At 50.5% G+C, this 10,830-nt stretch overlaps 1 protein-coding gene across 7 annotated transcripts in view; it reads left to right on the top strand.

Moving 5' to 3' along the window:
* ZFP57 (ZFP57 zinc finger protein) overlaps positions 1–10,830 on the top strand; it is a 52,920-nt gene that overhangs the window by 40,140 nt on the left and 1,950 nt on the right. The window contains exons 1-5 of one of the 7 annotated variants that reach the window (XM_051855798.2): positions 5,884–6,004; positions 7,114–7,241; positions 8,918–9,388; positions 9,754–9,880; positions 10,283–10,384. In XM_051855798.2, coding sequence (XP_051711758.1) covers positions 8,996–9,388; positions 9,754–9,880; positions 10,283–10,384 — 622 coding nt within the window. In that variant the 5' untranslated portion in view covers positions 5,884–6,004; positions 7,114–7,241; positions 8,918–8,995. Of the gene's footprint in view, positions 1–5,870; positions 6,005–6,027; positions 7,242–7,267; positions 9,389–9,753; positions 9,881–10,282; positions 10,385–10,830 lie in introns of those variants that run through there. The other 6 variants (XM_051855799.2, XM_008262642.3, XM_070074833.1 and 3 more) reach the window with 6 other exon arrangements.

A 10,830-nucleotide genomic window follows, 5' to 3' on the forward strand; every position in this document is an offset into this window, starting at 1 on the left:
CTACTTCTGAGCTATGTGTTACACCAGCCAAAGGTGCAGATTTCACAAGAAGCAATTCTGCCTTTCCTGGGTGTGCCTCCCGCTAGGTTCTGTCTGCTTTTCATCATGTTCCCCAGGGTGTCTAACACCACATGTATGTTAGGGATCAGGTTGGAGTTTGGATAGTGTTTATATTCAGATTTTGGATCTCAATCCTTCTGCATCTCTCTCATCCTCAATTCTGCTGTTCTGTGCCCTGTACCCTGCTAATGCACCTGGGAAAACAGAAGATGGCCCAAGTACTTAGGTCCCTGCTCTGCACATGGGAGACTTGGATGGAGTTCCTGGTTCCTGGCTTTAGCCTAGCCCAGCCTGGGCTGTCTTGGGCATTTGGAGAGGGAACCAGTGGATGGAAGCTGTCTCTTTCTCTCTCTGCCTTTCAAATAAATAAAAATAAATAATGTTTAAAAATATAGAAAGATGGCATCAACACGATTGAATTCCCAAGACCCTCAGTTCTTTAGGATATCTGATATCATTGCTTATGAAAGTGTCTTGGGGTCAGCACTGTGGCCTAGAGGGTAAAGCTGCCACCTGCAGTGCCAGCATCCCATATGGGCACTAGTTCGAGACTTGGCTGCTCCACTTCCAATCTAGCTCTTTGCTATGGCCTAGGAAAGCAGTAGAAGATGACCCAAGTCGTTGGGCCCCTGCACTCACATGGGAGACCTGGAAGAAGCTCCTGGCTTCAGATTGGCGCCACTCCGGCTTTTGTGGCCATCTGGGGAGTGAACCAGTGGATGGAAGACCTCTCTCTCTCTCTCTCTCTCTCTGTGTGTGTGTGTGTGTGTGTAACTCTGATTTTCAAATAAATAAAAATACAATGAGAGGGGATGAACCAGTGAGCTGATGGAAGACCTCACTCTCTCTCTGCCTCTCCTTCTCTTTCTGTGTAAGTCTGGCTTTCAAGTAAATAAATAAATCTTTGAAAAAAAGATTTGTTTATTTGAAAGGCAGAGTTAGAGAGAGAGAGAGATCTTCCATCTACTGGTTCGTTACCCAAATGGCTGCAATGGGCAGAGCTGGAACTCTATCTGGGTCTCTCACATGAGTCACAGAGGCCCAAGCACTTGGGCCATCTTCTGCTGCTTTCCCAGGTGCATTAGCAAGGATCTGGATCACATGTGATGCAGCCAGGACTCAAACGGGTGCTCATATGGGAGGCTGGCATTATAGGTGGCACCGTGACCCACTGAACCACTCATGTTCAGTTCCTTGCCACATAGCAAGCTTTCAGTGTGTTTAACCTACCTACTGGTCAGTGTTGGCTACAGGGTCTCCTGGCCAACATTTATGCTGGTCCTGAGGTCCCTTTGATTCAGGAGCCACAGCCACAGCTTTCCAGCTACAGCATGGGGTTTGTGTCTTCAGGATCACTTGAGGGTGGTTTGCCCAGGGTCCACCTGTTACCAACCAAGATAACACTTGTTACCTTCTACTTAGGTTTCAACATTAAGACAGGAGAGGTTTTCAGAATGGCAGGGCTGACTGTAGGTGTTCATATAGATTGCCTTTGTTCAGTTTTGTTTGCTGGTGGGTCATTTGCATCCGTACCACAATACCATGCCAGAGTAGTGGTATTACTCATCTGTTTGTTCTCATTGTACTTTGTCTCAGGGAGGCCTTCCTCAGGGGGCTGAAGTCTCCTTATAGCAGCTGGGACTCACTGCCAGGACCTCTGAGACCTTTTGCAGTTGCTTAAACTGCAGGAGGGACTGAGCTGTAAGAGAGCACAATGGTTGGCATTCTTCTTCCACAAGCATGAACACTCCACCTCCTTCTCTCCTCCTCCTTGTTCCTCCCAGAAGAACCAGATAAAGTCGAATGATTTGGTTGGATTTGCCCACAACCACTGTGAATCTCCCTCCTTTCATATTTCCTGTGTATTTGTGTCCTTTTCTGAAAGGAAGCAGAATCTTCTGCCCACTGAGGATGAGTCTTAGTACTGGCTCTTACAACTGGAGGGGGGAATTTCACTTCATTGTCTTTTTATTTATTTATTTATTTTACTGCTTTGTATTTTGATGAGGAAGAATTGGGCAGTGCTTACAGGCTGTTGAACTGGAAACTGATTCAAGGACAGCTGCCCAAATGGTACCCTGGCTGGTGCTATGCTCCTTCAGCCCAGGGTCTTATTCACCAATTTGGCAGGTAGCTCAGGGTTTGTGTTGGTGTCTGGAACCACATAGACCAGAGGTAGCAGAGTTTCTCCCTTTTCTCTTTGTATCAACTTTCAGTTCTATCAGTCTAAGGCCCATAATTCTTTCTACCCTAGGCTCCATATACAGAAGTGCCCTCAATACCCAGCTTACCTATGGCCCTCTTCCTCCAGCTCACTTTTGACACACTCAGACCTCAATATCTGCATCTCTTGTTCCACCTCAGTCTCAGCCTTCTTCCATCCCACATTTCAAAATGTTCCTGATTTCTGTCATCAGAGTTTAATCAACTTCTCTTATATGATTTCTTCTTTTGGGACTTTCCATTGGGTGGTAGTGCATAGTACTGCTCTCCTGTCTAGATTATAAACTGGTGCATCAAGTTGCATTTAGCAACTATCTGTTGAGCGTCTACTGCAAACCCCTGCATTGAGGTTGCTGAGGCAGATGCAGAGATGAATGAGCTGGATCTGTTCCCAGCCCTTCTCCCTAAACCTGTGGCCAAATGCTTATTGAATGAATGAAGAATGACTATTCTGAAAGAACTGAGGATCTAATTAAATTAGTAAGCTATAGTCTGGTGGTTGGCTGTCCAGTTTTACAAGTAAAGTGATTTGCAACAAGAGCTGGGTTGAGGGTAAGGCAAGCTCATGCAAGTGGGCCAGAGTCTGTCTGTATTAAAAGACTGGCTTAGTTTCTTCGTGTTTAGTGGAAAGTACATTTGCTGCCCCAACCTCCAGCCTGTTTCCATGTGAGTGTGAAGATGGAGGTAATTTACATGACTGCTCTAGACTCATGCCTGATGCACTTCCCTCTACCTTGCCCCTCACCCATCCTCTGCCTTACCCTTACTACCTGAGCTGCCTCAACCCATAGACATGGATTATCTGCCTAGAAGGGGCAGAGCCTGATGCCAGGTGTCTTTTCCCAAGATAACATTAAAGAGATGTAAGGTCTGCACCTGCCAGCCAGCCATTATTTTTCTGTGTAGCCAAGGCAGAAGTGTGGATATTTGAAAGCACAGGGTCTGGTTTCCAGGGCTGGTACAGTGGAACATGGTCTTGGGCAAAGCTCCACATCTCTAGGTCTGTCTTCTCCCCTTCAAAAAGAATAGCAATTCCTTCCTCCCAGGGTGGCTGTGAGGACTTAATGGAAGTTATATTTGCAAAAGCATTTTCTTTTGCTTTTTTTAAAAAAGATTTATTTATTTATTTATTTGAAAGTCAGAGTTACAGAGAGAGAGAAGAGGCAGAGAGAGAGAGAGAGAGAGAGACAGTCAGACAGACAGACAAAGAGGGAGAGAGAGGTCTTCCATCTGTTGATTCACTCCCTAATTGGGCGCAATGGCCAGAGATACACCAATCTGAAGCCAGGAGCTTCTTCCGGGTCTCCCATGTGGGTGCAGGGGCCCAAGGACTTGGGTATCTTGTACTGCTGTCCCAGGCCATAGCAGACAGCTGGATCAGAAGTGGAAGAGCCAGGACTCAAACCAAAGCCAAATGGGATGCTGGCACTGCAGGTGGCGGCTTTACCCGCTATGCCACATCACCAGCTCTGCATTTTGTAAATTATAAAATCCTACGCCAAAGTAAAACATAAAAGAATACTCATAATCCAAAATAGGATATAGTAAGTGCTGATTAAATGAAAGGAAAATTAAATGTTGTGATTTCAGTTGAACTGATTAAATAGAAAAAAGTACAAATATCACTGAGAAGGGTTGAATTGGGTTGGGTAAGTGTTGAGAGCTAACTGGAAGGAGTTTGCCTGGAGTAGTCCCCTCTGCTCCCCTACCTCCATCTGGTGTCTGCCTCATGTGAGTTTTATTTTGTGTTCTCTTCCTTTGTCTTTACCCCTTTCTCTTCCCCTCCCCTCCCCTCCCCTCCCCTCCCCTCCCCTCCCCTCCCCCCCCTTCCCTTTCCCTTTTGATTGTTTCAGAGGCTGGCACTGTGCCATAGTGAGTAAAGCTGTTGCCCACAGTGTTGGCATCCCATATGGGTGCCTCTTCAAGTCCCAGATCCTCCACTTCCAGTCCAGCTCTCTGCTAAGGCAGCAGAAGATGGCCAAGTCTTTGGGCCCCTGCACCCATATGGGAGATTCGGAGGAAGCTCCTGGCTCCTGGCTTAGATTGGCCCAACTCTGGCCATTGTGGACATTTGGGGAGTGCACCAGCGGATGGGTGCATTCCATATGGGTGACAATTCAAGTCCTTCCTCCTCCACTTCTGATCCAGCTCCCTGCTAATGTGCCTGGGAAAGCATCAGAGGATGGCCCAAGTCTTTGGGCCTATGCACCCATATGGGAGACTTGGAGGAAGCTCCTGGCACCTGGCTTCAGACTGGCCCAGGCCTTGCCTATTGCAGCCATTTGGGGAATGAATCAGCAGATGGAAGATCTCTCTTTCTGCCTCTGTCTTTCCTTCTTTGTAACACTGACTTTCAAATAAATAAATAAGTCTTTTTCTAAAAAATAAGAGATTTATTTGAAAAGCAGAACAATGAAAGAGAGATAATATCTGTTATCCTCTGGTTCACTCCCTAAATGGCTTCAGCAGCCAGGTCTGAGCCATGCTGAAACCCAGACCTCAGAACTGCATCCAGGTCTCCTATGTGGGTGGCAGGGGCCCAAGTACTTTAGCCATCTTCTGCAGCCTTCCCAGGAGCATTAGCAGGGAGCAGAGCAGCCTGGACTCAACCAGGTGCTAGGATGTGGGATACCCATGGCACAGGCATAGCTTAGCTCCCTGTGCCACAACCCTGGCTGGTGCCTTTCCTTTTCTAAGATGCTGTGTCTCCTTCTAGGGATCCTGGAGGCCTCTCTTTTTACCTTTGAGTTCTAGTTGATTTTTTTTGTGGTTATGTGTATGTTTTAGTTAAAGATAATTTAGACATTTTATCCTAGGACTAAATTAAAATTAGAAATAAGGGGAAAATCCTAGTGCAAGGTGGAACCAGTGATTATCAGTTGAAAAGAGGAGCAAGTTGTTGGGGCAGAAGGGTGCTCCCAGTTTCCTCTCTCTCCCCCTCTCTTTCTTGAGAGAGGGGGACAGAATGCCTGCAAGAGCCCACCACCTGGTTCATTGCCCAGATGCTCACAACAGCAGAGTTTGAGCCAGGTTCAGTTGAGAACTCCTGGGTCTCCCACATGGTGGCAGTTGGGCCACTACCTGCGGCTTCCTCGTGTGCAGGAAGCTGGAATCCGGAGCGCCCGCTTCCCTCGGGGTGCGAGCTCTTGACCTTGAGAGGACACCATCTTTTTTTTTATTTTTTTTATTTTTTTTTATTTTTTTCTTTTTGACAGGCAGAGTGGACAGTGAGAGAGAGAGACAGAGAGAAAGGTCTTCCTTTGCCGTTGGTTCACCCTCCAATGGCCGCCGCTGCAGCCGGCGCACCGCGCTGATCCGATGGTAGGAACCAGGAGCCAGGTGCTTTTCCTGGTCTCCCATGGGGTGCAGGGCCCAAGCACCTGGGCCATCCTCCACTGCACTCCCTGGCCATAGCAGAGAGCTGGCCTGGAAGAGGGGTAACCGGGACAGAATCCGGCGCCCCGACCGGGACTGGAACCCGGTGTGCCGGCGCCGCAAGGTGGAGGATTAGCCTAGTGAGCCGCGGCGCCGGCCGAGGACACCATCTTAGTTAGGTCCCAGGGCAGGTGGGAGGTGGCTTGCGGACTGGGAGGGAGCGGAAGCAGGCGGGGTCTGGGCGGGGTCGCCGGCGCCCGGGCTGCGATCGCTGGGCTGCAGCCTGCTCGCCGCTGTACCCACCCGGGACCTTGGGCTCTGAAGTCCCCGCCGTTGGCGCGGGCGGGTGAGTGGGCGTGGTGGGATCGCGCTCGCGGCGGGAGAGATAGATGGACTGGGGCTTGTCCCGGACTCTGCTGCTCTTCTCAGCAGGCGAGATGGCGCCTTCTAATCTTGGGGGAGTTCCAACCCCTGGGATCCCGCGGGGAAGCAGGGGCGTGGCCGCGCGTGCTGTCCTTGTCGTCCACGCTGGGGCCTTGGAACCGAAGCGGGGCTGCTGGCTCGGGCCGAGGGAGTCGGGGCAGGGGGCTTCGGGCGGTGCGATCCCGGCCTGTGGAACCATTTCGGAGCACACGACCCCATTCAGTAAGCGCTGGGAAGCTCCTGCAGTGCCACCCAAAGGGGCGAAAGAGCCCCCGTTTTTGCTGGCCAGCAGCCGCCAGGCCGAGGTGCGCCCTGGCTGGAAAGGGGCCTTGGAGGCGGAGGGCGCTAGCGGCTGGAGTCCCCGGGCTGGGGCGGCGCCGGAGGGGCCCGTGAGACCCCTTTGGTGTGCTGGGTCGTTTTCAACACTGCTGGGGGAAGCCGCTAAAGGGGTGTGGAGCTGGAGGACTATGGACGGGAAGATGGCGCCACATTCCCTTCGGGGATTACCGCCTGGAAGGGTGGGACCGGCCCAGATACAGATAAGTCTGTCCCAGATGACTCCTCAGCAGTCACACACGTCCTCCTTGCGTTGGCCCTCACGGGTGAGCTCCGGCGCCTGTGGGTGAGGGGCAAACCGTGGGCGGCGATGCAGGGCACTGCAGCCGCCAGAGATTGAACCTTGGTGGAGCTTAGAATCCGCCCTGAGCGCCGTTTCCACCATCCGTAGTGGCCTTGAAGACCAGGGACGAAGGCAGGGGTCTTCCTCGCTGGGGAGGACGCTGCTATGGAGGCTGTTTGCTGTGTGCGTGGCTGGAAAACGGGAGAGTAACCCTGGACATGCACGCCTCACAAAATGATTGTGAAGTGTGTTGGCAAGGGAAAATGACATCAGTGCGCGGCCCTCCTGACAGCTCCTGAGGGTTCAGTTAACTCTGCTCCTCAAACAGCCTTTTCCTTGCTGCCATTTGCAATTCCATTACTCTCCACAAAAAAATGAAAGAAAAAGTCAACAGGTTTTTGTGTCGTTCACAGGAGGGAGAAGAGATTAGGTGAGTTGCTGTCAGCAGGAAGAGGCTGCAGGTCCAACGAAGTGTTTGCTTCTGAGCCGGAAGTGCCGGTGCAGGAGCAGGGAGCTCATTCCTGGCTCTTGTGAGCCCTGAGTAAGTGACTGGTGTTGGGTGGTTACCAGTCTCATTCTTTGCAAATATCTGTCTATACAGTCAGTGTCTGACTTTCCAATTTTGTTTTTTTAAAGGTTTATTTGTTTGAAAGTCAGAGTTACAAAGAGAGAGATCTTCCACCTGTTGGTTCCCCCCTTACATGGGCCAGGAGCCAGGACTTTCTAACAGGTCTGTGTGCGTAGCAGAGGCCCACACACTTGGGCCGTCTTCTGCTGCTTGATTTTCCAGGCCATTAGCGGGAGCTGGATCGAGTGGAGCTGCCAGGTGTGCCCATATGGGATGCCGGCATTGCTATGCCGCAACATTGACTTTTAGCTTTGCCATGCTGTGAAATCATTAGGCCTTCATTAGCAACGGTACTTTGGATTTTGAGTTTTGATCATTTCTCTGGCTGGTTATTTTACAGTGTTCTCTCTCAATGCTGGGCAGAAGCAGCCCCCAGTCAGCCCCACAGTCAGGAGAGAAAACAACCAAGGCTCCACAGTGTGTTCTGTTGCTGAGCAAGGATGTCAGATAGTTAGGGATATTTTTTTATTTATGGAAAGGCAGGAAGACACGGATCTCCTATCTGCCGGTTCATTCCCCAAATGCCTCTAACAGCTGGGGCTGAGACAGGCTGAAGCCAAGAGCTGAGACCTCCATCTGGGTTTCCCATGTGGGTGACAGGGACCCAAGTACTTAAGCCATCACCTCCTGCCTCCCAGGGTGCACATTTAAAAAAATTATATATATGTATATATGTATATATTTTGAAGATTTATTTATTTGAAAGGCAGAATTACAGAGAAGCAAAGACAGAGAAAAAGAGAAGCCTTTTGTCCGCTGGTTCACTCCCCAATTAGCCGCAACACCTAGAGCTGGGCCGATCTGAAGTCAGGAGCCAGGAGCTTCTTCCAGGTCTCCTATGTGGGTGCAGGGGCCCAAGGACTTGGGCCATCTTCTGCTGATTTCCCAGGCCATGGCAGAGAGCTGGATCAGAAGTGGAGCTGGCACTCGAACTGGCACCCATATGGGATGCCAGCACCACAGGCGACAGCTTTACCTGCTATGCCACAGCACCAGTCTCCAGGGTACACATTAGTAGAGAGCTGAAATTGGGAGCAGAGTTGGAACTCAAACCCAGGAACGCTGATATGGGATATAGACGTCTCAAGCATCTTAACTGCGCACCACATACTCGCCCAGGTTAGGGGTAGTAAGTGCATTTTCAGCTTCCAGTGGGTTTATCCACACATATCCCCATTATAATTCAGGGAACAGTTGTATATTAAAATTCAGGACAGACTCAAACATTTGTTTTGGGTTCTGGAAGGGATCTTTGAGAATGTCTTCTTTATTCTTACATTTCCAATAAACCACAGAGAATGAAGAGACTCAAGGTGCTTTGCGATGGATTCGGGCCTGGTTACCCCAGGCACGTGTTTTCGGTGGTACTGAGTCCAGGGTTACACACTCGTTCTCGTGGAAGCTGCTCAGCCTCCCTGCATCCCAGGTTCCTTACGGCAAGGCCAGTAATCGTTACATCAAGGAGCACTGCGGAGAGGTTCAACGGCATGGAGCAGGTGTTTGATAACCCTTGGCCCCTTGGCCAAAGAAGGAAGCTGTTGTTGCTTACTCTTCATACTGCTGTACGTTTTGTTTCTCTCTGACCTCAGGTGGGCACCAGCGAGTGGCTAGAAGCAGGGTGGAATAGAAAGCGGACACACCTAACCCCAGCCTAGAATTACTGGACCATGGCAGCCGAAGCGAAGGTGACTAGGGCCCTGAATTCTGTGACCCAGGCTTTGAGGGAACCGAAGGTGCTCTCAGTTGGGCAAGAGGAGAATCAGAACAGTGGGACAACCAAGGAAGGCAGCCCCTTGGAGCAGACCCATTTCTTGCAAGAGGACACGTCAAGGCCAGGGCCCCTCAGAGGACCTGCCCCTCTGCCTGGATATGGGCAAGCAGAGAACCTCCAGAAGGAATCTAGCGTGCCCTGGGGGCCAGGCCAGGATTGGGGAAAACTGGGAAGAGGCACCGAGGACGAGGCGTTTGACCAACTGAAGCAGATGCCTCATATGGACAAGGTGTCAGACGTCCTGCAGGAGGTCCTGAGGAGAGACTGCTGGTGGAAGGCGTGGGTGCAGGTGAGGAGACCAGGCTGGGACGCGGCCTTGACTGCAGGAGCTCTCATTCATTCTCTTGCCTGCAGATCAGGTTGCTGTAGGCTGAGTGACGCCCTGGAGAAGGAGCTGTGGGACCTTTCTCAGCCTCCCAGACCGCTATGTCATTCTCTGTGGAGCACCTCCTGAAACTTGTTGGCACGGCAGCCTTTTCTCCTTTGTTTCTTGTTTCTATTCAGTATATACCCTCCCTTCTGTACTTCGCAGTTGCTGGCTTCGTGTCCTCTCTACCTTCCATGGTTTATTTGTCTTGGATTTGCAGTTCTTTGAGGGCTAGATCTCAGCCTCTATGTGTGTGTAGACTTCCTGAGTCTCTCCTGCTCTTCCAGAGGCCGGTCACCTTTGAGGATGTGGCAGTAGATTTCACCCAGGATGAATGGGACTACCTAGATGACAGTCAGAGGGCGCTTTACCAGGATGTGATGTCAGAAACCTGCAAGAACCTGGCATCAGTGGGTGAGAGGCTGCTCCTGTCTTAGGGCCCTGGAACATTTGGTTTCTTTGGGTGGGAAGATCAGCTAACAATTAGCTTCACTGACCCCTAGTTCTATACCTTCTAGGTATGGGTGATTAAGCTCAGGGATAGAGGGAGAGGAGAGCAAAGCCCTTGTGAAGGTGAAGATACTACTTGTAAATGTGATGGTAGTGTTCTCAGATATGCAAATTTTCCTGTTCGTCCAATCAATATTTACTCTGTGCCAGGCACTTTGCTAGGCGCTTTTGAATGTCCCTTTCCTGCGTCTCAGTATCCCAGATGGTGACTCTTAAACCAGGACACTGGAGGTAGCCTATTGTCCCCTTCAGGTATGAAGGGACCAAGCCTGAGATTAACTCTCCTCTCTCATCTCCACTTACCAGCCAGAATATTTCTGACCAAGCCAAATGTGATCGCCAAGTGTGAGCCAAAGGAGGCACCTTGGAGAGCAGCTGTCCGTCCCCCAGACAATGAAGTTCTTTCAGGTAGGACTTGTGAAGGAGAAGAGGAAAGAGTTTGGGACTAACCCTGGAGGGGCAGAGAGACAACTGAGAGGGTCGAGGCTGTGCACGTTCCCCCTCGCTCACACCTGTCCAGCCTGGTCCAACTTGGAAGAGACCTTGAGGTCATTGGCTTGAGCCCCTTGTTTTCAAGATGAATATCCATGCAGAGATGCCCTCTGTTTCTACAGATTGAGAGGTTACTTGTAGGTTGATTATGTCCGTGATCTCTTTGGATCTTAAAGTTCTTCCCAAGAGAAAATAGAAGCAAGGTAGATACACTTGATGAGGGGTCAGAGGAGGAGAGGATTGTTCTTGGGGTGTAGGGTAAGTTCTTGGGAGAGGTACGAAGCCAGGCTGAGCACACCTCCCAGTTGGCCCTGCTTGATCACTAATGACATCTCTTTTCACCCTCAAGTCTCCCAGTTTGT

This window comes from Oryctolagus cuniculus, chromosome 5 (assembly GCF_964237555.1).
Source record: "Oryctolagus cuniculus chromosome 5, mOryCun1.1, whole genome shotgun sequence".
Lineage (NCBI taxonomy): Eukaryota > Metazoa > Chordata > Mammalia > Lagomorpha > Leporidae > Oryctolagus > Oryctolagus cuniculus.